We start from the raw sequence: 25449 nt of genomic DNA, 5'->3' as shown, positions 1-25449 counted from the left end.
CACCCCTGAGATTGCCCGGGGGGGGGGGGTTCTGGACCTGGGTGGGCAGCCCCCCAGAGTGGAATGAGGCCCTCTGGGACTACCCCCTCCCAAGTCAAACACGGAAAAGGCTGAGGGCTGCAGGAAAAGTCACACTCCCCCGTTTTCTTTGCGACTGTCCTTGCAAGCCAATTGGCATTCTTGCCTCCCGGTTTTCGCCCATGGGGCTTCCAGCGCCTCCCACGGTTCCCAAAGGGCGCTGTTGTCATTCCTTTCAGCCCATCCCATGGCCAGTCCCTCCCTCGGCCAGCCCTCCCTCCCTCCCTCGCGGGGCGATTTTCCTCTCCTGGGGGTGGCACCTTTCGCCCCTCTGCGCTGCAGACGCCAGATCTTCCCTGCCTGCCTGCGAAAAGCAGCCGGAGGACGGCCCAGGCGGGCTTTCCCCGCTCTCTTCGGCGCCGGCAGCGAGTGGTTTGCAGGGCGGGACGCGCCCCGTCGCTGCTCGGGGAAACGAAACCGAAACCCGCTCGCCTCTTCTCCCCCTTCCGGAGGCGGCCATGGCGGCGGAGGGTCTTGTGGCGGAGCTCTGCGAGGAGGCCTCCTGCTCCGTCTGCCTGGAGTATTTTCAGGATCCCGTCATGATCCCCGACTGCGGCCACAACTTCTGCCGCGCCTGCCTGGACCGCTCCTGGGGGGAGCCGGGGGCGCAGCCGTCTTGCCCCCAATGCCGAGGAAGGGCGCAGCCGTCGAGCCTGCGCCCGAACCAGCATCTGGCCAACATGGTGGAAACGATCCAGAAGCTGCGCCCTTTGGAAGCGAAGGCGACGGAGGCGAAGGGGGCGGAAGGCCCAGGGGGCGTCTGCGAGAAGCACCGGGAGCCCCTGAAGTTCTTCTGCCGGGACGACGAAGCCCCCCTCTGCGTGGTCTGCAGCAGATCCCGGGAGCACCGAGGCCACCAGGTGACCCCCCTGGAGGAGGATGCCGCGGAGAAGAAGGTGAGGGGTCCCGGTGGGTCTTCCGGGGGGAATCGCTGTGCTTTCTCTGGAGGCGCAGTCTCGGGACCAAGGGGTCCTCCTCCTCGCTGGAGTGCAAACAATAATGGTCGAGATTAAGCCCATTTAACTTTAGGCACAGCAAACTGGGAATCGGTCAGTCTTCAGCTGCCCCCAGAGTTGGAGACGGGATCCCGGGGTAAGCGGATCCCTCCTTGGGTGTGATCCAGCCAGGCTCTTATTTTGTTCTGTTTCACCAGGGGTGGAGACTTTTCCTGCTCTTGGGATCTTTCTCATAATTTCCTTTTCGGATCAAAGCAGATTTGTGGCTGCTGGCTGGTATTGTGTTTTGGTTCCTTATTTGGCTTCAGGTTGGCTCCCCTTCAAATGTCACCTTCCCCTTCCAAGCCAGGCCACCCACTCCACTCAGAGACTCCCCTTTGTAAGTAGCGGAAAGTGTTTGTTGAGGAGGTGCTCCTGATCCTGTGCCCCCAGCACCCCACAGACTGGATCGGCCTGCCCCCTGGGAAGCAGGGATGTAGCCCACCCATTAGAATGCTGTCACCTCTCCCGTATTGAGATCTAGCAGCATGGCCAGTCCAGGAGATTTCGTTGCTGCGGGGAGATACCCAAAGCAGGGGTCCCCAAACTGTTTAAGCCTGTGGGCACCATTGGGATTTGGACACTGTGTGGTGGGTGCAGCTACAAAATGGCTGCCGCAGGAGTTGGCACCTTCCCTACAGTCGCAGGGAAGAGCCTTTTTGCTGTGGGTGGGGCTGCTGCCAACGCAGTATTTTTCAAGATCTGCCCAGATGCTCAGGAACCCTCCAGGACAAAAGCCCCACCCACTTCCTCGAAAGTCTTGGGGCCCCCTGCAGCGCCTCATTGGAGACCCATAGTGTAGAAGATATGGCTCCCATCTCCCCAGAATGCCTGGTGGCAGCCATTTTGGGTTTGGCTCCGCCTCCTGCAGCAGCCATTTTGGGATGGCACTCACTACCCTCTTGGAATTGCAAAGTGGCTTAAAAAGGGAGGGGAAGCACTGGAGTAACTTCCACTGAAAACAACGTAGGTCCCTGGGCCAGGGTGTTTCAGCACCCTTTGTTATTGGCTTCCTCCTCCTTTGTCTGCAGCAATCCTGGATGCCACTTGAGGTTCCTGGAGGAGTGGAGAGCCCCTAGCTGAGGATTTGGGGTGCTTTTGGCAATTGTGATCGATGAGCTGATGCAGGGAGTGGGTGGTTTAATGCAAACCAGGGCTATGTGAATCCACTGGCTTTCAAAGGAAATTGAGGCACTGAGAATAACCACGCTTATGTCTCGATTTCGAATACGGTATTTTTGTTCCGCATAACGCACTGATAATATACAATATTGACAAAGATCGATAACCAAAGAGTTCAGAAATATGGGGACCCAACAAGGCCTCTGTTGTTCTTTTGTTTTTGGCATCAGACGATGGCGGCAGCTGGACGGGAAAGTGTTTGCAGGAAGCACCGGGAGCCGCTGAAGCTCTTCTGCAGGGACCACGAAGCCCCCCTCTGCGTGGTCTGTGAGCAGTCCCAGGAGCACAAATACCACGAAATCGTTCCTGCGGAGGAGGCTTCCCAAGAGTACAAGGTAGGGAATCTGCAAGGAGGATGAGGGTGAGTAAGATTTGAAGATCCTCTCTCAGCTCACTTTTGGGTGCCGCACAACAGGTTTTGTAGAGCGTCTCTTGGGCTTTGAGCCTAAGTGGGAGCAACAACAGCTGTCTTTGCTGCCCGTCTCCTGGTTTGGGGGCTGTCTTGCTCATTGCCCAGCCCCCTTTCTGCTAAGGGGGTGAGGCTAGGAGGCCAGGACACTCCTCAAGACTGGCCAGACCATTGGCCTACCAGGGGGCAGCAGCGTTTTGATAGGAGGCTTTAATTTTTCCTGCCCCTACATACTCTTCTTCCATTATTAAAAGAATAACTTATTATCTACAGCTGTGGGGGTGGTATGGGTCACCAGACAGCCTGTACTTGTGTCTAGTTTGGCCTTCGATGACAGTTTTGCTGTATATGTTTTATAGTAAACTTTGAAAAGAAACAAACCTGAGTGTTGGGACCCCCCCCCCCCTCTTTCCCTCCCCCCAGGATCAGTTCTCCACTTGTTTGGCGATTCTGGAGAAGGAGAAGGAGAAAATCTTGGAGCACAAAGCCGGCCTAGTGAAAGAGAGCCAAGACGTGCTCGTAAGTTCTGCTATTCCGGGGAAGCAAATAGTCACTGCAAACTTAAGAGTATCAAATGTAGAAAATTCACATGAAAGGGCACCTTCCTGCAATTGGGGATGGCTGGGTTTCCCACAGGAGAGTTAGTGAGGGACTCTTTAAAATAACATTTTGTGAACATCAAGATGAGCACCTTTCCTCTCAGATCTCTACAATGAAAAGGTTGGTTTGCCATGTGGAGGTCCATGTCGAGGTAATCATCATTTCCGTGTGTTTGTGTGTGTAGAATAGAGAAGCTCTATCAGCTCTTCCTATCTCGAGCTGCAGCACATGTTTGAGTTTTGTTAAGTAAAATTTCTCTCCAAGAAAGAAACTCAAGAATAATTCATGTGAACTTTGGATGGGTTCTTCTGAAACTTTCTCTTTCCCAACCAAATGTTGATGCAGTTTCTCGGAAAGGTAAGAGTGCCCTTCCGGTAGGCGTCTCCTCAGGGACTTCTTCCCACTGCAAACAGGGGCTGTGTTCTTCTTTCTCCATCTCAGAATCAAACCAAAAGAGAGTGGCAGAGGACACTGACCAAATTCAAGCAACTTCACACATTTCTGGACAAGCAAGAGAAGCTCCTGCTGGCTCAGATGGAAGAGGTAGAGATGGAGGTAGCGAAGGAAAGGGACCAGCACCTGGCTGATCTCTCTGAAGAGCTCTCGGCTCTGGAAAGCCTCATCTGGGAGATGGAGGAGAGGTGTAAGCAACCAGCCGGAGATCTCCTGCAGGTGAGGGGGTGGCGGGAACAGCCCAGGCTCCATTTGGGGAGGAGCCCAGCTCCGAATCCTCTGTGCCTCCTTCACTTGTGCAGAAAGCGAAGAAGCCCCACTTCTGCTGCTAGCGACTTTTCATCTCTGCACATGGGCAGATTTTCCCTCGTCCCCTTTACATCTCCAGCCAGGGGCAGACTGGAGAATCCCAGGGGGCAGAACTCCACCCCCTGGAAATGCATCTGCCTCCCGCAGCCCTCTTCCCCTCCCGGATAGACTGAGGCTGCTTGGCTTCCATTTCCAAAGGAAAAGTCTTTGTGTCTCAACCAAGAGTCTGGAGAACCCAGTCAAGCCAGGTGCACGGGGAGCTCTTTCAAATTTGTCTGCTGATATTGGCCTCCCAGAGATTCACTCCCACTTTATGATAAGGTGACCAGGTTGTCCCACTTTTGGAGGGACATCTGGGGGTACCTGGCGAATTGTACTTAGGTTGCAATTAAAAATATATATTACAATACTGTTTTTGCGTTCCATGTGTTCGATTAAATTTTTGTTGTTCCATATAGACCAAATTTTAAATCAAGAACCCCCCCCCTCCGCTTTACCAATGTTAATATCTGGTCACCTTACTTTAAGAGCCTCTTGTGGCGCAGAGTGGTAAGGCAGCTGTCTGAAAGCTTTGCCCATGAGGCTGGGAGTTCGATCCCAGCAGCCGGCTCAAGGTTGACTCAGCCTTCCATCCTTCCGAGGTCGGTAAAATGAGTACCCAGCTTGCTGCTGGGGGGTAAACGGTCATGACTGGGGAAGGCACTGGCAAACCACCCCGTATTGAGTCTGCCATGAAAACGCTAGAGGGCGTCATCCCAAGGGTCAGCCATGACTTGGTGCTTGCACAGGGGATACCTTTACCTTTACCTTTACACCTTACTTTATGAAGATCTACCCCAGCCGTTGAGTGGAATCAGCTAGCTGGGTGCAAGGGGAAGGCCCGGGTGTGAAATCTTCTAGAGGCTGAGCTGTCTTCCAGGAATGGCCTTTTAGCAAGCACTGGGTTCATTCGTTCTCTCTCTCTTTCTCTCTCTCTCTCTCTCTTTTTTTTTTTTTATTTCTTTAGGATGCCAGGAGCATTTTGCAGAGGTAAGTGGATCTTTAACATTAGGCTTCTTCATTGAACCAGAGGCTTAATGTTCAACCAGTAATCTCACTCCCCTTTGGAGTAACAGTCACAAGGACCAGAAAAAAAAAAGTGCATGTCCTCTCGGGGCTGTATGACATGTGGTGGTTCAAACCTTATTTTGGGATGTAGAAGAAGAAGAGCTGGTTCTTAAATGCCGCTTTTCTCGACCCGAAGGAGTCTCAAAGTGGCTTCCCTTTCCTCTCCCCGCAACAGACCCCCTGTGAGGTGGGTGAGGCTGAGAGAGCCCTGATATCACTGCTCCGTCAGAACAGCTTTCTCAGTGCTCTGGGGAGCTCAAGGTCACCCAGCTGGCTGCATGTGGGGGAGTGTGGAATAAAACCCAGTCTCCTTTTTGTGAATTAACTTACTGCTCCATGCCTCATAGCAAAGCAGTCTTCCCTGATTGGCTACGGTGTCAGTTCAAAGACTTCCAGGTTCCCAGTTCCAAGCCTTCCGTTAAAGTGACTGTGCTCCAGAAGCCCTAACTTCTCTCAGCAGCCTCTTGGATTTATCCCCCCTCCCCATTCAAGAAAAGAAAGAAAGAGACTCCTGCTGCGCTTGGCTCCCCTACCCGCTCTGAGCTTTCCTAATCGAGTGCAGAACACTTCTCTGTTTCAATGGGGAGAGGGGGAGTTCAAATTGACCACTCCACCAAACTGGCTCCCACACCAACTCTCTTCAACATTGTTGGTTGAATGAATTCACAAATAAGGAATAAGTCACCAACTTCGGCCTCCTTACCAGGGTTCATTTCCTTTCCCTGGACATTCACAAGACAGATGGAACCAGGGGATGTGGGGCTGCTGTTCTTCGGGCCCAATGAAAAGTTTCCTGTAATAAGGAGCTTGGCCAGGGCTCCGGAGTGCCACTCAGCAGCTGCAGGGAGTGGCTGCTACAGCAGGCTCCGTTTGGGCCTCAGATGCCGCTGAGGGGACAGAAGGGCTCCTGCCTCCCTTTCCCCTGGTAATTTTTCATTCGAAGACCCTGCTGGGGCAAGGCGTATCTCCATTTTTAGGGTGCTGTACGCACAAAATACGCAGAGTGGCGCAGAGTGGTAAGGCAGCAGACATGCAGTCTGAAGCTCTGCCCATGAGGCTGGGAGTTCGATCCCAGCAGCCGGCTCAAGGTCGACTCAGCCTTCCATCCTTCCGAGGTCGGTAAAATGAGTACCCAGCTTGCTGGGGGGTAAACGGTAATGACTGGGGAAGGCACTGGCAAACCACCCCGTATTGAGTCTGCCATGAAAACGCTGGAGGGCGTCACCCCAAGGGTCAGACATGACCTGGTGCTTGCACAGGGGAGACCTTTACCTTTATGCACAAAATACTCCATGAGGCAGTATCAATGGGCAAATAAGCTCACCAGGGCTGTTTCCGTGTGTGAAACCAACTGGTGGGGGTGGGGAAAGGCCCTCTCCCTCTGGGGCAAGGGGCTGTGTTTTATTTCGTGGTGGCCATTCCCTGCAGCTCCTGTGAGGAAGCCAAGCCCGGTTCTAGTGGGAGCTTCAATGATTCCCCTCTTTCTGTGGCTGGGTTTCCAGGCTTTCTGGCAGTTCCTGCCTCTGCTGCTTTGATCCTCCGGGGGTTGGGATTGTGAATGGGATGGACGGCACCTTAACGGGGTTTTCTCCAGGTTTGAAGAAAAGGAGTCCTTCAGGAATCCAGCGGCTTTTCCTCCTGCACTAAGGTGGCGCATCTTGGACTTCTGGGATTTAAATCCCCTTTTGGAGGACGTCAAGAAGCAAGTCACAGGTACTGACGAGACACAGCAGGAGTGTCAGACTGGACTTTGGGGTGGGCCAGATGTAGAATCCTAGAGTTGGAAGGGGCCAGACAGGCCATCTAGTCCAACCCCCTGCTCAATGTAGGATCAGCCTCAAGCATCCAGGAGAGGGGTCTGTCCAGCTTCTGATTGAAGACAGCCAGCGAGGGGGAGCTCCCCACCTCCTTAGGCAGTCAATTCCACTGCTGAACCTACTCTAAAAGTGAATTACATCTAGCTGGTTTTGTTCCACATGTAGTTTAAACCCATTACTGCAGGTCCTCTCCTCTGCTGCAGACAGGAATCACTCCCTGCCCTCCTCCAAGTGACCACCTTTCAGATAAAATCTGCATCCAGTAGCACCTTTCAAGACCAACAAAGATTTATTCAAGGTGGGAGCTTTCGAATTTAGACACTCTTCCTCAGACTAGTGCTTGCACTCGAAAGCTCACGCCTTGAATAAATCTTTGTTGGTCTCAAAGGTGCTGCTGGTCTCTGATTTTATTGTGCTACTTCAGATCAACATGGCTACTCATTTGAATCTAACCCAGGGGCAGTCAAACTGCGGCCCTCCAGATGTCCGTGGACTACAATTCCCAGGAGCCCCTGCCAGCGAATGCATTCGCTGGCAGGGGCTCCTGGGAATTGTAGTCCACGGATATCTGGAGGGCCGCAGTTTGACTACCCCTGATCTAACCTTTCAGATACTTCAAGAGAGCCATCCTGTCCCCTCTCCACCTGTTCTCCTCTGGACTGAGCATTCCCCAAGGCCCCTCAGCCTTTCCTCACAGGACTTGATTGCAAGGCCCTAGATCATCCTCGTTGCTCTCGTCTGAGTCCTTTCCATTTTGTCCACATCCTTTTTGAAGTGAGGCCTCTAGAAGGACTCCAGGTGGGGTCTGACCAATGTGGGACTATGACGTCTTGTGCTTTTGATGTGATGCCTCTTTTGATACCGCTCAAGACTGCATGTGCCTTCTTTACTGTCTGTTCATAGTGCTGTCTTAAGCAGTTACTCCCAAACCCTTTGAAATCAGTGATTTTAGATGGGTGTAACTCTGCTTAGGAGAGCAGTGAGGAGCCTGTTTAGCTGGATTGGTCCCTTCAGCTGCTGTCCTTAGCAAACATTCTATGAAGCGGACCTCAAGTAGCTCAAAGTAACTTGTGAAAACAAATTTGTATATTTGCACTGGAATAATTTTTTCCTCAAAAGTAGCACCTACTAAACCTTTTAGCTATAACTCAGAAGAATTACTTGCCTAGGTGCCGTCAAGCCACAAGTGACTTGGAAGAAGAAGAGTTGGTTCTTAATTGCCACTTTTCTCTACCCGAAGGAGTCTCAGCAGCTTACAGTCGCCTTCCCCTTCCTCTCCCCACAACAGACACCCTGTGGGGTGGGTGAGGCTGAGAGAGCCCTGAGATTACTGAAGAAGAAGAAGAGGAGTTGGTTCTTATATGCCCCTTTTCTCTAGCAGGGGACTCAAAGTGGCTTCCAATCACCTTTCCTTACCTCTCCCCACAACAGACACCCTGTGGGGTGGGTGAGGCTGAGAGAGCGCTGATATCACTGCTCGGTCAGAACAGTTTTATCAGTGCCGTGGCGAGCCCAAGGTCACCCAGCTGGCTGCATGTGGGGGAGTGCAGAATCAAACCCGGCTCGCCAGGTTCCAAAGTCTGCATTCCTAACCGCTACACCAAGCTGATTTGCGGTGTCTGCAGCCAGAGGTTACCTAGACTAGTGAGAAACAGATGGTTTGCCATTTAGAGTCCTCTTTGGTGTCACGTCCAAGTTCTGGCCTAGCTTAGTTTCTGAGATCTGACAGGATTTGGCCTGTCCTGCTATTAACTGATTTTTTTTTTGTCCCATAATATAATTTATGATGATAAGCACACAGGTCTTCTACTGACTTTCTGTCCCTTTGCTTCCTCAGACATTCTGGATTCTGGACTTCACATGCAGAAAGGTACATTTTTCTTCATACATTAATTCATTATTTCCAAACTAAAAGCTGTCCCCTTACAAATGGCTGTTCTGCTTGGTGTTCTCAGACAGAACACTCCTTCCTGCCATAGCCAGTTCCTTCTTGCTCTGCAAGGATGGAAGAGAAGGCGAACTTTGAGGGGATGAACTGACCCTTTTCACCCACCTGCCGCCATGTTGAAATGACAGGAGAACAGTTGCTGGCGAAGAGCCCTTGAGGGCCCTTCAGAACCCTCCCGAGGGGCCCAGAGGAAGTGGGGCAGCTGCTTTCTCTAAGAGGGTTTCCCTGCCTGTTTTCCGGGTTCCTCTCAGCTTCAGGGTGCTCTGAATTCCTTATTGAAATCCCACGTTTTTAAAGAAAGCCAAATTAGTGGAATAGCAATACACAGAGGCAGAAATCCAGCCAGCCGTGGCACTTTCTTCCAGTTGTTCATGAACAATGTGTGTGTCATGGTGGGGAGGAGAATAAAGGCCAAGGATATTTCCATTGGTTCTAGCTTGGTCCTGGTAATAGATGCCTTATGGCTCTGGGGGAGTTTCCAGTTCACTGGTGCCACTGTTGAAACTGTGGCCTCGCTTTGGAATGGTGGCATGAGTAGGGCTATCAATGTGACCACTCCCAAATATCCTCGGTTGACCCTGCAGCACCCGTAAAGCACCCTGATATATCAGGGAGCTTCATGCAGTGAAACAAGAGGGCCGAGAGCCAAGCTCCAGTGCTGTAAATCCCAATGTGAATCCGACCGAATGCTGGTTGGAGTACATTATCATCATCCCTACTATGTTGTGACGGCAAAGCAGGCTTCCTTCTCCTCCACTGCATCCTCAAATGGCCGTCCAGCGGAGCTGTTCCAGACGGTTAAAGGGCTGCTGTCATCAAGTCATTACGATATATCCATGCCACCTTCGGAAGCCTGCTGTGACAAATTTGCAAAGTGCTTTTGGGGGGGAAAGGTTGCTTAGATTTGCATGGACTGGTCCTCTCAGAGGCACACGTGGTGGTGACACACAGGAGGGTCTTTCATGTGATGGCCCCCAGATTTCGGAACAGACTTGCTCTGGCGATTCACCAGGTGCCCACCTTTATATATTGCTTGTGAAGGACCAGACACAGTGAAGGACCAGACACAGGGCAAGTAAAGAGGCACTGGGATACCAATATGGCGAATCAGAGTAGATTTTTACGGAGTCTCCAAACTTCGATTGTTCTTTATTCTTTTATATATTCAACAAATCCCAACGCGTTTCGCTCCTTAGCTTTTTCAAGGGACTTCAATATCAGTGTTTTCAAAACCAAAGTAAGATTGTTTTAACAATTGCTACTCGTAGCAGAACGCCTTAAGCTACGAGGAGCAATGGTTAAAACAATCTTTGGTAAGAGATAATTTCTCAATATTGAAGTTGGCTTTGAAAACATTGAAACTGAAATAAATCTTGTGTAGTTCTTGAATTCAGGAGGCTTCAGGCTGAATCCAGGGTTTTAGCTGCCATTGCTACAGTTACCAGAGTAATTGTTTTGTTAAAAGCCCCTTTAAAGTGTCCTACCTTGCAAGGGTGAATTCTGTTCCAGGACAGGCTGAGACTTTTTCCTTTGGTCTCTGGCTGTCTGGGTAGTGTCGGGGCTGGTGGCAGCTTCGTCCTGAGGTAGGGGGGGACTCACTGACCTTTTTGATGTTTGTCTTGCTTGAACGGCCCCCTTCCAGGGGATCCTGGTTGAGATCTATTGACAGGTACGACCTTTAAAAGGAGAGAAGGGTGGAAAGTACGTTCTTCAGTCCCTGGTGCAAAGGTGTGATCTCCCTTGCATCTTCTGAGACAGGCAAGCAGCCCATATTCCCTGGGCAACTGTGTTCAGACAATCTCCTCTCTCTTTTGTTCTTCCACTGAAACCCAAAACCCATCCCAAGTCCATCCGAGGCTGTCCCAAATCGTCACTCAAGAAGCACAGCTGCCCGGCAAGCTAAAAGCTTGTTTTTTCCCGTCAGTGAGTTAAAGCTGCCTGTTTTGAGATGTACCTCGGATCTGGACCGAGAGCCACTTGAGACACTCACCCTGTTTTGTGCCTCTGCTAATTTCCATGTTGTTGTTTTTTTGTATTTGTGGAAATGGACCCTCATGTTTGATTTCTAACCAAAGGAACCTGTGACTGAAATACTCAACATTCTTTCCCCCCTAATCAATATTCTCTGCTCAGGTTGGGATTATTGGGGGCGGGGGGGGGGGGCGGAACAGTGTGTATTTATTGTGCACTTTGTCTGCCTTCTTTTAAAGTTAACAAGAAGACTACTCTGCTTTTTAATAGGGTGGGAGAAGGCAGGAGGGCCTGTTGACCACAGAGAGGGGGAGAGAGTGGGGGGAGCAGGCCGGGACTGGCAGGAGAAGGAAGTTGAACAGGCCAGAGGACAAAACCCTCCCTACTTCTCTCCTCTTCTCCCCCAACAGCCAATGTGACTCTGGATCCAGACACAGCCCATCTGAATCTCATCATGTCTGCAGATCAGAAAAGCATGAGAGTAGGAAAAGCACGCCAGGATCTGCCTGACAATCCTGAGAGATTTGCCAAGTACACTGCTGTGCTGGGCCGTGAGGGGTTCAGGGCAGGCCGCCATTTCTGGGAGGTCCTTGTGGGGAGTGAGGGAGATTGGATGGTGGGGGTGGCCAGGAAGTCTGTGAACAGGAAGGGAAGCATCACTTTTTGTCCTGAGGAAGGGATCTGGACTGTGGGGAAGTGGGGGAGCCGCTACAGGGCTTCTGTGAAAGGCCATCTTTCTCCCTTGACCCTGAGGGGGGAGCTGAAGAGGATCCGTGTGGGCCTGAACTGCGCCGGGGGTCGAGTGGCCTTTTTCGACGCTGACAGAGGAGACCTTCTCCACGAGTTCTCTGGGGCCTCCTTCTCTGAGGAGACCCTCCTGCCCTTCTTTTATGTGTATGGAAATGGCCACCTCAAAATCTCTTCTTAAGACCGTTCCTTCATATAGGAACCTTGAATAAGAAAACATTATTTTTCGCACACACCCCGTTTTTGAGTCATCCTGTCGAGGCTTCTCCAGACCACCACGACTGGAGTAAAAAGGAGTCATTTCCCCCTCCCGTTCCCCGACATTGCCTTTTTTCTTCATAGCTTTTTTCTGAAAGAAAGAAAAAAAAAACCCACATAACCAATTGTCATCATTCCGCGGGGCCCGCAAGACGGAGCTCTCCCGCCAGGCTTTTGGTTGGGGCCGGGCAGCAAGAAGATCCAGCTCCCCTCACAAATGTGACGGTTGCGTCTGTCATCTGCCCCCTCCCTTTCCCTTCTTAGGGGGTGTGGAATTGGGTCAGCTATGTTGAATTTTCCCGCCATTCTTGTCGTAACTTTTGTATTAATTGTATTGTGTTTTATTGTGCTTTGATTGTTTTAGGGGAATTGGCTTTTGGGTGACCCGCCTCGAGCCTCCGGGGGGAGGCGGGGTATGAATTAAATAATAATAATAATAATAATAACAATAAGAAAAATAAAAAGAACAAGAACAAGGCAAGCTCTTAACAGAGACCCTCTTCCCCAGATTTCCTGCAGCCTCTTTTCCTTTCAAGCACGGGAGGAGCCCTGCGTGGTTAAATTGGTTTTCTGGCCTTTCTCTTTTCTTGGCTGTGCTGGGTTCTGTTTGTTAGGTTCTGCCTATGCTTATCCTACCCTTTCTGAAGGTCACTGAATACCCCGTGCCTGTTAAGGTTGCAGTGTTCATAGCACTCGGCTTTCAATTCGACCAGGGATTGTATAGATATTGTGCTTATGATAAAATCACATTATACTGAAAACTGGGCTTTCTTGAATGTTTTTTTTGGGGGGGGTGGAAGGGGGCAGGGGAATTTCCTAACTACCAGACAAGGGTCCCTGCACCAATTGACTTGAGCCATCCCCAGCTGTCTAGACCAGGGGTAGTCAAACTGCGGCCCTCCAGATGTCCATGGACTACAATTCCCAGAAGCCCCTGCCAGCAAATGCTGGCAGGGGCTCATGGGAATTGTAGTCCATGGACATCTGGAGGGCCACAGTTTGACTACCCCTGATCTATACAAAGTTGAGCCAGAGAATGGGTTTTTCCATTACACTCAAACGACTATGCTTGCATTCGAAAGCTCACGCCGTGAATAAACCTTTGTTGGTCTTAAAGGCGCCACTGCACTCTGGTTTTATTAAATTACACCCCTGAGAGTACCGGGGGGGGGGTTCTGGACCTGGGTGGGCAGCCCCCCAGAGTGGAATAGGGCCCTCTGGGACTACCCCCTCCCAAGTCAAACACGGAAAAGGCTGAGGGCTGCAGGAAAAGTCACACTCCCCCGTTTTCTTTGCGACTGTCCTTGCAAGCCAATTGGCATTCTTGCCTCCCGGTTTTCGCCCATGGGGCTTCCAGCGCCTCCCACGGTTCCCAAAGGGCGCTGTTGTCATTCCTTTCAGCCCATCCCATGGCCAGTCCCTCCCTCGGCCAGCCCTCCCTCCCTCCCTCGCGGGGCGATTTTCCTCTCCTGGGCTGGCACCTTTCGCCCCTCTGCGCTGCAGACGCCAGATCTTCCCTGCCTGCCTGCGAAAAGCAGCCGGAGGACGGACCAGGCGGGCTTTCCCCGCTCTCTTCGGCGCCGGCAGCGAGTGGTTTGCAGGGCGGGACGCGCCCCGTCGCTGCTCGGGGAAACGAAACCGAAACCCGCTCGCCTCTTCTCCCCCTTCCGGAGGCGGCCATGGCGGCCGAGGGTCTTGTGGCGGAGCTCTGCGAGGAGGCCTCCTGCTCCGTCTGCCTCGACTTCTTCAGGGACCCCGTCACGATCCCCGACTGCGGCCACAACTTCTGCCGCGCCTGCCTGGACCGCTCCTGGGGGGAGCCGGGGGCGCAGCCGTCTTGCCCCCAATGCCGAGGAAGGGCGCAGCCGTCGAGCCTGCGCCCGAACCAGCATCTGGCCAACATGGTGGAAACGATCCAGAAGCTGCGCCCTTTGGAAGCGAAGGCGACGGAGGCGAAGGGGGCGGAAGGCCCAGCGGGCGTCTGCGAGAAGCACCGCGAGCCCCTGAAGTTCTTCTGCCGGGACGACGAAGCCCCCCTCTGCGTGGTCTGCAGCAGATCCCGGGAGCACCGAGGCCACCAGGTGACCCCCCTGGAGGAGGATGCTGCGGAGAAGAAGGTGAGGGGTCCCGGTGGGTCTTCCGGGGGGAATCGCTGTGCTTTCTCTGGAGGCGCAGTCTCGGGACCAAGGGGTCCTCCTCCTCCTCGCTGGAGTGCAAACAGTAATGGCCGAGATTAAGCCCATTTAACTTTAGGCACAGCAAACTGGGAATCGGTCAGTCTTCAGCCGCCCCCAGAGTTGGAGACGGGATCCCGGGGTAAGCGGATCCCTCCTTGGGTGTGATCCAGCCAGCCTCTTATTTTGTTCTGTTTCACCAGGGGTGGAGACTTTTCCTGCTCTTGGGATCTCTCTCATAATTTCCTTTTCGGATCAAAGCAGACTTGTGGCTGCTGGCTGGTATTGTGTTTTGGTTCCTTATCTGGCTTCAGGTTGGCTCCCCTTCAAATGTCACCTTCCCCTTCCAAGCCAGGCCACGCAGAGACTCCCCTTTGTAAGTAGCGGAAAGTGGTTGTTGAGGAGGCGCTCCTGATCCTGTCCCCCCAGCACCCCACAGACTGGATCGGCCTGCCCCCTGGGAAGCAGGGATGTAGCCCGCCCATTAGAATGCTGTCACCTCTCCCATATTGAGATCTAGCAGCATGGCCAGTCCAGGAGATTTCGTTGCTGCGGGGAGATACCCAAAGCAGGGGTCCCCAAACTGTTTAAGCCTGTGGGCACCATTGGGATTTGGACACTGTGTGGTGGGTGCAGCTACAAAATGGCTGCCACAGGAGTTGGCACCTTCCCTACAGTCGCAGGGAAGAGCCTTTTTGCTGTGGGTGGGGCTGCTGCCAACGCAGTATTTTTCAAGATCTGCCCAGATGCTCAGGAACCCTCCAGGACAAAAGCCCCACCCACTTCCTTGAAAGTCTTGGGGCCCCCTGCAGCGCCTCATTGGAGACCCATAGTGTAGAAGATATGGCTCCCATCTCCCCAGAATGCCTGGTGGCAGCCATTTTGGGTTTGGCTCCGCCTCCTGCAGCAGCCATTTTGGGATGGCACTCACTACCCTCTTGGAATTGCAAAGTGGCTTAAAAAGGGAGGGGAAGCACTGGAGTAACTTCCACTGAAAACAACGTAGGTCCCTGGGCCAGGGTGTTTCAGCACCCTTTGTTATTGGCTTCCTCCTCCTTTGTCTGCAGCAATCCTGGATGCCACTTGAGGTTCCTGGAGGAGTGGAGAGCCCCTAGCTGAGGATTTGGGGTGCTTTTGGCAATTGTGATCGATGAGCTGATGCAGGGAGTGGGTGGTTTAATGCAAACCAGGGCCATGTGAATCCACTGGCTTTCAGAGGAAATTGAGGCACTGAGAATAGCCTTGCTTATGTCTCGATTTCGAATACGGTATTTTTGTTCTGCATAACGCACTGATAATATACAATATTGACAAAGATCGATAACCAAAGAGTTCAGAAATATGGGGACCCAACAAGGCCTCTGTTGTTCTTTTGTTTTTGGCATCAGACGATGGCGGCAGCTGGACGGGAAAGTGTTTGCAAGAAGCACCGGGAGCCACTGAAGCTCTTCTGCAGGGACCACGAAGCCCCCCTCTGCGTGGTCTGTGAGCAGTCCCAGGAGCACAAATACCACGAAATCGTTCCTGCGGAGGAGGCTTCCCAAGAGTACAAGGTAGGGAATCTGCAAGGAGGATGAGGGTGAGTAAGGTTTGAAGATCCTCTCTCAGCTCACTTTTGGGTGTCGCACAACAGGTTTTGTAGAGCATCTCTTGGGCTTTGAGCAACAACAGCTGTCTTTGCTGCCCGTCTCCTGGTTTGCTCATTGCCCAGGCCTCTTTCTGCTAAGGGGGCGAGGCTAGGAGGCCAGGGCACTCCTCAAGACTGGCCAGCCCATTGGCCCACCAAGCCACCAGGGGGCAGCAGCGTTTTGATAGGAGGCTTTAATTTTTCCTGCCCCTACATACTCTTCTTCCATTATTAAAAGAATAACTTATTATCTACAGCTGTGGGGGTGGTATGGGTCACCAGACAGCCTGTACTTGTGTCTAGTTTGGCCTTCGATGACAATTTTGCTGTATATGTTTTATAGTAAACTTTGAAAAGAAACAAACCTGAATGTTGGGACCCCCCCCCCCTCTTTCCCTCCCCCCAGGATCAGTTCTCCACTTGTTTGGCGATTCTGGAGAAGGAGAAGGAGAAAATCTTGGAGTACAAAGCCGGCCTAGTGAAAGAAAGCCAAGACTTGCTTGTAAGTTCCGCTATTCCGGGGAAGCAAATAGTCACTGCAAACTTAAGAGTATCAAATGTAGAAAATTCACATGAAAGGGCACCTTCCTGCAATTGGGGATGGCTGGGTTTCCCACAGGAGAGTTAGTGAGGGACTCTTTAAAATAACATTTTGCGAACATCAAGATGAGCACCTTTCCTCTCAGATCTCTACAATGAAAAGGTTGGTTTGCCATGTGGAGGTCCATGTTGAGGTAATCATCATTTCCGTGTGTTTGTGTGTGTAGAATAGAGAAGCTCTATCAGCTCTTCCTATCTCGAGCTGCAGCACATGTTTGAGTTTTGTTAAGTAAAATTTCTCTCCAAGAAAGAAACTGAAGAATAATTCATGTGAACTTTGGATGGGTTCTTCTGAAACTTTCTCTTTCCCAACCAAATGTTGATGCAGTTTCTCGGAAAGGTAAGAGTGCCCTTCCGGTAGGCGTCTCCTCAGGGACTTCTTCCCACTGCAAACAGGGGCTGTGTTCTTCTTTATCCATCTCAGAATCAAACCAAAAGAGAGTGGCAGAGGACACTGACCAAATTCAAGCAACTTCACACATTTCTGGACAAGCAAGAGAAGCTCCTGCTGGCTCAGATGGAAGAGGTAGAGATGGAGGTAGCGAAGGAAAGGGACCAGCACCTGGCTGATCTCTCTGAAGAGCTCTCGGCTCTGGAAAGCCTCATCTGGGAGATGGAGGAGAGGTGTAAGCAACCAGCCGAAGATCTCCTGCAGGTGAGGGGGTGGCGGGAACAGCCCAGGCTCCATTTGGGGAGGAGCCCAGCTCCGAATCCTCTGTGCCTCCTTCACTTGTGCAGAAAGCGAAGAAGCCCCACTTCTGCTGCTAGCGACTTTTCATCTCTGCACATGGGCAGATTTTCCCTCGTCCCCTTTACATCTCCAGCCAGGGGCAGACTGGAGAATCCCAGGGGGCAGAACTCCACCCCCTGGAAATGCATCTGCCTCCCGCAGCCCTCTTCCCCTCCCGGATAGACTGAGGCTGCTTGGCTTCCATTTCCAAAGGAAAAGTCTTTGTGTCTCAACCAAGAGTCTGGGGAACCCAGTCAGGCCAGGTGCACAGGGAGCTCTTTCAAATTTGTCTGCTGATATTGGCCTCCCAGAGATTCACTCCCACTTTATGATAAGGTGACCAGGTTGTCCCACTTTTGGAGGGACATCTGGGGGTACACAGCGAATTGTACTTAGGTTGCAATTAAAAATATATATTACAATACTGTTTTTGCGTTCCATGCGTTCGATTAAATTTTTGTTGTTCCATATAGACCAAATTTTAAATCAAGAACCCCCCCCCCCCCCCCGCTTTACCAATGTTAATATCTGGTCACCTTACTTTAAGAGCCTCTTGTGGCGCAGAGTGGTAAGGCAGCTGTCTGAAAGCTTTGCCCATGAGGCTGGGAGTTCGATCCCAGCAGCCGGCTCAAGGTTGACTCAGCCTTCCATCCTTCCGAGGTCGGTAAAATGAGTACCCAGCTTGCTGTGGAGAAAACGGTAATGACTGGGGAAGGCACTGGCAAACCACCCCGTATTGAGTCTGCCATGAAAACGCTAGAGGGCGTCACCCCAAGGGTCAGCCATGACTTGGTGCTTGCACAGGGGATACCTTTACCTTTACACCTTACTTTATGAAGATCTACCCCAGCCGTTGAGTGGAATCAGCTAGCTGGGTGCAAGGGGAAGGCCCAGGTGTGAAATCTTCTAGAGGCTGAGCTGTCTTCCAGGGATGGCCTTTTAGCAAGCACTGGGTTCATTCGTTCTCTCTCTCTTTCTCTCTCTCTCTCTCTTTTTTTTTTTATTTCTTTAGGATGCCAGGAGCATTTTGCAGAGGTAAGTGGATCTTTAACATCAGGCTTCTTCATTGAACCAGAGGCTTAATGTTCAACCAGTAATCTCACTCCCCTTTGGAGTAACAGTCACAAGGACCAGAAAAAAAAAAGTGCATGTCCTCTCGGGCCTGTATGACATGTGGTGGTTCAAACCTTATTTTGGGATGTAGAAGAAGAAGAGTTGGTTCTTAAATGCCGCTTTTCTTGACCCAAAAGAGTCTCAAAGTGCCTTCCCTTTCCTCTCCCCGCAACAGACCCCCTGTGAGGTGGGTGAGGCTGAGAGAGCCCTGATATCACTGCTCCGTCAGAACAGCTTTCTCAGTGCTCTGGGGAGCTCAAGGTCACCCAGCTGGCTGCATGTGGGGGAGTGTGGAATAAAACCCAGTCTCCTTTTTGTGAATTAACTTACTGCTCCATGCCTCATAGCAAAGCAGTCTTCCCTGATTGGCTACGGTGTCAGTTCAAAGACTTCCAGGTTCCCAGTTGCAAGCCTTCCGTTAAAGTGACTGTGCTCCAGAAGCCCTAACTTCTCTCAGCAGCCTCTTGGATTTATCCCCCCTCCCCATTCAAGAAAAGAAAGAAAGAGACTCCTGCTGCGCTTGGCTCCCCTACCCGCTCTGAGCTTTCCTAATCGAGTGCAGAACACTTCTCTGTTTCAATGGGGAGAGGGGGAGTTCAAATTGACCACTCCACCAAACTGGCTCCCACACCAACTCTCTTCAACATTGTTGGTTGAATGAATTCACAAATAAGGAATAAGTCACCAACTTCGGCCTCCTTACCAGGGTTCATTTCCTTTCCTTGGACATTCACAAGACAGATGGAACCAGGGGATGTGGGGCTGCTGTTCTTCGGGCCCAATGAAAAGTTTCCTGTTATAAGGAGCTTGGCCAGGGCTCCGGAGTGCAACTCAGCAGCTGCAGGGAGTGGCTGCTACAGCAGGCTCCGTTTGGGCCTCAGATGCCGCTGAGGGGACAGAAGGGCTCCTGCCTCCCTTTCCCCTGGTAATTTTTCATTCGAAGACCCTGCTGGGGCAAGGCGTATCTCCGTTTTTAGGGTGCTGTACGCACAAAATACGCAGAGTGGCGCAGAGTGGTAAGGCAGCAGAAATGCTAGCTGAAGCTGTTTGCCCATGAGGCTGGGAGTTCGATCCCAGCAGCCGGCTCAAGGTCGACTCAGCCTTCCATCCTTCCGAGGTCGGTAAAATGAGTACCCAGCTTGCTGGGGGTAAACGGTAATGACTGGGGAAGGCATTGGCAAACCACCCAGTATTGAGTCTGCCATGAAAACGCTGGAGGGCGTCACCCCAAGGGTCAGACATGACTTGGTGCTTGCACAGGGGAGACCTTTACCTTTATGCACAAAATACTCCATGAGGCAGTATCAATGGGCAAATAAGCTCACCAGGGCTGTTTCCGTGTGTGAAACCAACTGGTGGGGGTGGGGAAAGGCCCTCTCCCACTGGGGCAAGGGGCTGTGTTTTATTTTGTGGTGGCCATTCCCTGCAGCTCCTGTGAGGAAGCCAAGCCCAGTTCTTAACAAAGTGGGAGCTTCAATGATTCCCCTCTTTCTGTGTCTGGGTTTCCAGGCTTTCTGGCAGTTCCTGCCTCTGCTGCTTTGATCCTCCGGGGGTTGGGATTGTGAATGGGATGGATGGCACCTTAATGGGGTTTTCTCCAGGTACGAAGAAAAGGAGTCCTTCAGGAATCCAGCGGCTTTTCCTCCTGCACTAAGGTGGCGCATCTTGGACTTCTGGGATTTAAATCCCCTTTTGGAGGACATCAAGAAGCAAGTCACAGGTACTGACGAGACACAGCAGGAGTGTCAGACTGGACTTTGGGGTGGGCCAGATGTAGAATCCTAGAGTTGGAAGGGGCCAGACAGGCCATCTAGTCCAACCCCCTGCTCAATGTAGGATCAGCCTCAAGCATCCAGGAGAGGGGTCTGTCCAGCTTCTGCTTGAAGACTGCCACTGAGGGGGAGCTCCCCACCTCCTTAGGCAGTCAATTCCACTGCTGAACTACTCTAAAAGTGAATTTTTAAAAACTTCTATCTAGCTGGTTTTGTTCCCCATATAGTTTGAACCCATTACTGCAGGTCCTCTCCTCTGCTGCAGACAGGAATCACTCCCTGCCCTCCTCCAAGTGACCACCTTTCAGATAAAATCTGCATCTAGTAGCACCTTCAAGACCAACAAAGATTTATTCAAGGTGGGAGCTTTCAAATTTAGACACTCTTCCTCAGACTAGTGCTTGCACTCGAAAGCTCACGCCTTGAATAAATCTTTGTTGGTCTCAAAGGTGCTGCTGGTCTCTGATTTTATTGTGCTACTTCAGATCAACATGGCTACTCATTTGAATCTAACCCAGGGGCAGTCAAACTGCGGCCCTCCAGATGTCCGTGGACTACAATTCCCAGGAGCCCCTGCCAGCGAATGCATTCGCTGGCAGGGGCTCCTGGGAATTGTAGTCCACGGATATCTGGAGGGCCGCAGTTTGACTACCCCTGATCTAACCTTTCAGATACTTCAAGAGAGCCATCCTGTCCCCTCTCCACCTGTTCTCCTCTGGACTGAGCATTCCCCAAGTCCCCTCAGCCTTTCCTCACAGGACTTGATTGCAAGGCCCTAGATCATCCTCGTTGCTCTCGTCTGAGTCCTTTCCATTTTGTCCACATCCTTTTTGAAGTGAGGCCTTTAGAAGGACTCCAGGTGGGGTCTGACCAATGTGGGACTATGACGTCTTGTGCTTTTGATGTGATGCCTCTTTTGATACCCCTCAAGACTGCATGTGCCTTCTTTACTGTCTGTTCATAGTGCTGTCTTAAGCAGTTACTCCCAAACCCTTTGAAATCAGTGATTTTAGATGGGTGTAACTCTGCTTAGGAGAGCAGTGAGGAGCCTGTTCAGCTGGATTGGTCCCTTCGGCTGCTGTCCTTAGCAAACATTCTATGAAGTGGACCTCAAGTAGCTCAACGTAACTTGTGAAAACAAATTTGTATATTTGCACTGGAATAATTTTTTCCTCAAAAGTAGCACCTACTAAACCTTTTAGCTATAACTCAGAAGAATTACTTGCCTAGGTGCCGTCAAGCCACAAGTGACTTGGAAGAAGAAGAGTTGGTTCTTAATTGCCACTTTTCTCTACCCGAAGGAGTCTCGGCAGCTTACAGTCGCCTTCCCCTTCCTCTCCCCACAACAGACACCCTGTGGGGTGGGTGAGGCTGAGAGAGCCCTGAGATTACTGAAGAAGAAGAGTTGGTTCTTATATGCCCCTTTTCTCTAGCAGGGGACTCAAAGTGGCTTCCAATCACCTTTCCTTACCTCTCCCCACAACAGACACCCTGTGAGGTGGGTGAGGCTGAGAGAGCGCTGATATCACTGCTCGGTCAGAACAGTTTTATCAGTGCCGTGGCGAGCCCAAGGTCACCCAGCTGGCTGCATGTGGGGGAGCACAGAATCAAACCCGGCTCGCCAGGTTCCAAAGTCTGCATTCCTAACCGCTACACCAAGCTGATTTGCGGTGTCTGCAGCCAGAGGTGTCCAAGGCTAGTGAGAAACAGATGGTTTGCCACTTAGAGTCCTCTTTGGTGTCGCGTCCAAGTTCTGGCCTAGCTTAGTTTCTGAGATCTGACAGGATTTGGCCTGTCCTGCTATTAACTGATTTTTTTTTTGTCCCATAATATAATTTATGATGATAAGCACACAGGTCTTCTACTGACTTTCTGTCCCTTTGCTTCCTCAGACATTCTGGATTCTGGACTTCACATGCAGAAAGGTACATTTTTCTTCATACATTAATTCATTATTTCCAAACTAAAAGCTGTCCCCTTACAAATGGCTGTTCTGCTTGGTGTTCTCAGACAGAACACTCCTTCCTGCCATAGCCAGTTCCTTCTTGCTCTGCAAGGATGGAAGAGAAGGCGAACTTTGAGGGGATGAACTGACCCTTTTCACCCACCTGCCGCCATGTTGAAATGACAGGAGAACAGTTGCTGGGGAAGAGCCCTTGAGGGCCCTTCAGAACCCTCCCGAGGGGCCCAGAGGAGGTGGGGCAGCTGCTTTCTCTAAGAGGGTTTCCCTGCCTGTTTTCCGGGTTCCTCTCAGCTTCAGGGTGTTCTGAATTCCTTATTGAAATCCCACGTTTTTAAAGAAAGCCAAATTAGTGGAATAGCAATACACAGAGGCAGAAATCCAGCCAGCCGTGGCACTTTCTTCCGGTTGTTCATGAACAATGTGTGTGTCATGGTGGGGAGGAGAATAAAGGCCAAGGATATTTCCATTGGTTCTAGCTTGGTCCTGGTAATAGATGCCTTATGGCTCTGGGGGAGTTTCCAGTTCACTGGTGCCACTGTTGAAACTGTGGCCTCGCTTTGGAATGGTGGCATGAGTAGGGCTATCAATGTGACCACTCCCAAATATCCTCGGTTGACCCTGCAGCACCCGTAAAGCACCCTGATATATCAGGGAGCTTCATGCAGTGAAACAAGAGGGCCGAGAGCCAAGCTCCAGTGCTGTAAATCCCAATGTGAATCCGACCGAATGCTGGTTGGAGTACATTATCATCATCCCTACTATGTTGTGACGGCAAAGCAGGCTTCCTTCTCCTCCACTGCATCCTCAAATGGCCGTCCAGCGGAGCTGTTCCAGACGGTTAAAGGGCTGCTGTCATCAAGTCATGACGATATATCCATGCCACCTTCGGAAGCCTGCTGTGACAAATTTGCAAAGTGCTTTTGGGGGGGAAAGGTTGCTTAGATTTGCATGGACTGGTCCTCTCAGAGGCACACGTGGTGGTGACACACAGGAGGGTCTTTCATGTGATGGCCCCCAGATTTTGGAACAGACTTGCTCTGGCGATTCACCAGGTGCCTACCTTTATATATTGCTTGTGAAGGACCAGACACAGTGAAGGACCAGACACAGGGCAAGTAAAGAGGCACTGGGATACCAATATGGCGAATCAGAGTAGATTTTTACGGAGTCTCCAAACTTCCATTGTTCTTTATTCTTTTATATATTCAACAAATCCCAACGCGTTTCGCTCCTTAGCTTTTTCAAGGTTCTTCAATATCAGTGTTTTCAAAACCAAAGTAAGATTGTTTTAACAATTGCTACTCGTAGCAGAACGCCTTAAGCTACGAGGAGCAATGGTTAAAACAATCTTACTCTTTGGTAAGAGATTATTTCTCAATATCGAAGTTGGCTTTGAAAACATTGAAATTGAAATAAATCTTGTGTAGTTCTTGAACTCAGGAGGCTTCAGGCTGAATCCAGGGTTTTAGCTGCCATTGCTACAGTTACCAGAGTAATTGTTTTGTTAAAAGCCCCTTTAAAGTGTCCTACCTTGCAAGGGTGAATTCTGTTCCAGGACAGGCTGAGGCTTTTTCCTTTGGTCTCTGGCTGTCTGGGTAGTGTCGGGGCTGGTGGAAGCTTCGTCCTGAGGTAGGGGGGGACTCACTGACCTTTTTGATGTTTGTCTTGCTTGAACGGCCCCCTTCCAGGGGATCCTGGTTGAGATCTATTGACAGGTACAACCTTTAAAAGGAGAGAAGGGTGGAAAGTACGTTCTTCAGTCCCTGGTGCAAAGGTGTGATCTCCCTTGCATCTTCTGAGACAGGCAAGCAGCCCATATACCCTGGGCAACTGTGTTCAGACAATCTCCTCTCTCTTTTGTTCTTCCACTGAAACCCAAAACCCATCCCAAGTCCATCCGAGGCTGTCCCAAATCGTCACTCAAGAAGCACAGCTGCCCGGCAAGCTAAAAGCTCGTTTTTTCCCCATCAGTGAGTTAAAGCTGCCTGTTTTGAGATGTACCTCGGATCTGGACCGAGAGCCAGTTGACACACTCACCCTGTTTTGTGCCTCTGCTAATTTCCATGTTGTTGTTTTTTTGTATTTGTGGAAATGGACCGTCATGTTTGATTTCTAACCAAAGGAACCTGTGACTGAAATACTCAACATTCTTTCCCCCCTAATTAATATTCTCTGCTCAGGTTGGGATTATTGGGGGCGGGGGGGGGGGGGCGGAACAGTGTGTATTTATTGTGCACTTTGTCTGCCTTCTTTTAAAGTTAACAAGACTACTCTGCTTTTTAATAGGGTGGGAGAAGGCAGGAGGGCCTGTTGACCACAGAGAGGGGGAGAGAGTGGGGGGAGCAGGCCGGGACTGGCAGGAGAAGGAAGTTGAACAGGCCAGAGGACAAAACCCTCCCTACTTCTCTCCTCTTCTCCCCCAACAGCCAATGTGACTCTGGATCCAGACACAGCCCATCTGAATCTCATCCTGTCTGCAGATCAGAAAAGTGTGAGAAGGGGAATGGAAGATCAGTCTCTGCCCGACAATCCTGAGAGATTTGCCAAGTACACTGCTGTGCTGGGCCGTGAGGGGTTCAGGGCAGGCCGCCATTTCTGGGAGGTCCTTGTGGGGAGTGAGGGAGAATGGATGGTGGGGGTGGCCAGGAAGTCTGTGAGGAGGAAGGGATACATCACTTTTTGTCCTGAGGACGGGATCTGGGCTGTGGGGAAGTGGGGGGGCCGCTACAAGGCTTATGTGAAAGGCCATCTTTCTCCCTTGACCCCGAGTGGGGAGCTGCAGAGGGTCCGCGTGTGCCTGAACTACGCTGGGGGTCGAGTGGCCTTTTTCGACGCTGACAGAGGAGACCTTCTCTACGAGTTCTCTGGAGCCGCCTTCTCTGAGGAGACCCTCCTGCCATACTTCTTGGTAGCAGAAAAAGCCCACCTCAAAATCTCTTCTTAAGACCGTTCCTTCATATAGGAACCTTCAATAAGAAAACATTATTTGTCTGTCATCTGCCCCCTCCCTTTCCCTTCTTAGGGGGTGTGGAATTGGGTCAGCTATGTTGAATTTTGCCGCCATTCTTGTCGTAACTTTTGTATTAATTGTATTGTGTTTTATTGTGCTTTGATTGTTTTAGGGGAATTGGCTTTTGGGTGACCCGCCTCGAGCCTCCGGGGGGAGGCGGGGTATGAATTAAGTAATAATAATAATATAATAATAATAATAATAACAATAATAAAAAAATAAAAAGAACAAGAACAAGGCAAGCTCTTAACAGAGACCCTCTTCCCCAGACCCTCCTGCAGCCTCTTTTCCTTTCAAGCACGGGAGGAGCCCTGCGTGGTTAAATTGGTATTCTGGCCTTTCTCTTTTCTTGGCTGTGCTGGGCTCTGTTTGTTAGGTTCTGCCTATGCTTATCCTACCCTTTCTGAAGGTCACTGAATACCCCGTGCCTGTTAAGGTTGCAGTGTTCATAGCACTTGGCTTTCAATTCGAACAGGGATTGTATAGATATTGTGCTTATGATAAAATCACATTATACTGAAAACTGGGCTTTCTTGAATGTTTTTTTTTTGGGGGGGGAGGGGGGCAGGGGAATTTCCTAACTACC

The 25449-nt window shown here is 51.0% G+C and overlaps 2 protein-coding genes across 3 annotated transcripts; both read left to right on the top strand.

Moving 5' to 3' along the window:
* Window positions 1-105: 105 nt before the first annotated feature.
* Window positions 106-12635, top strand: LOC143834262 (E3 ubiquitin-protein ligase TRIM7-like). Of its 2 annotated transcripts, XM_077330929.1 has the most exons (9): window positions 106-974; window positions 2426-2590; window positions 3088-3183; window positions 3706-3936; window positions 5033-5055; window positions 6728-6846; window positions 8788-8820; window positions 11280-11844; window positions 11878-12635. In XM_077330929.1, exons 1-8 carry the CDS (start codon window positions 201-203, stop codon window positions 11795-11797), a joined length of 1959 nt encoding a protein of 652 aa, XP_077187044.1. In that variant the 5' UTR covers window positions 106-200; the 3' UTR covers window positions 11798-11844; window positions 11878-12635. The 2 variants fall into 2 exon arrangements, with proteins under 2 accessions (XP_077187044.1, XP_077187045.1); XM_077330930.1 differs by having other exon boundaries at window positions 108-974; window positions 11280-12635.
* A 476-nt stretch (window positions 12636-13111) lies between these two features.
* Window positions 13112-25386, top strand: LOC143834271 (E3 ubiquitin-protein ligase TRIM7-like). The gene is made up of 8 exons (XM_077330944.1): window positions 13112-13991; window positions 15437-15601; window positions 16082-16177; window positions 16700-16930; window positions 18018-18040; window positions 19720-19838; window positions 21783-21815; window positions 24280-25386. The coding sequence occupies exons 1-8, from the start codon at window positions 13284-13286 to the stop codon at window positions 24795-24797; spliced, it is 1893 nt and encodes a 630-aa protein (XP_077187059.1). The 5' UTR covers window positions 13112-13283; the 3' UTR covers window positions 24798-25386.
* Window positions 25387-25449: the final 63 nt, after the last annotated feature.

Source organism: Paroedura picta, chromosome 3, assembly GCF_049243985.1.
Source record: "Paroedura picta isolate Pp20150507F chromosome 3, Ppicta_v3.0, whole genome shotgun sequence".
NCBI lineage: Eukaryota > Metazoa > Chordata > Lepidosauria > Squamata > Gekkonidae > Paroedura > Paroedura picta.
Note: the sequence above shows the minus strand (reverse complement) of the source record. Positions and strands in the feature narration are given on the sequence as shown.

Coding starts and splice junctions, on each gene's coding strand:
- LOC143834262 (XM_077330929.1), top strand. CDS start 201: ATGGGGCTTCCAGCGCCTCCCACGGTTCCCAAAGGGCGCTGTTGTCAT. Junction 3,937..5,032: donor CAGCCGGAGATCTCCTGCAG/GTGAGGGGGTGG, acceptor TTATTTCTTTAG/GATGCCAGGAGCATTTTGCA. Junction 5,056..6,727: donor GCCAGGAGCATTTTGCAGAG/GTAAGTGGATCT, acceptor GGTTTTCTCCAG/GTTTGAAGAAAAGGAGTCCT.
- LOC143834271 (XM_077330944.1), top strand. CDS start 13,284: ATGGCCAGTCCCTCCCTCGGCCAGCCCTCCCTCCCTCCCTCGCGGGGC. Junction 16,178..16,699: donor AAGAAAGCCAAGACTTGCTT/GTAAGTTCCGCT, acceptor TATCCATCTCAG/AATCAAACCAAAAGAGAGTG. Junction 21,816..24,279: donor TGGACTTCACATGCAGAAAG/GTACATTTTTCT, acceptor CTCCCCCAACAG/CCAATGTGACTCTGGATCCA.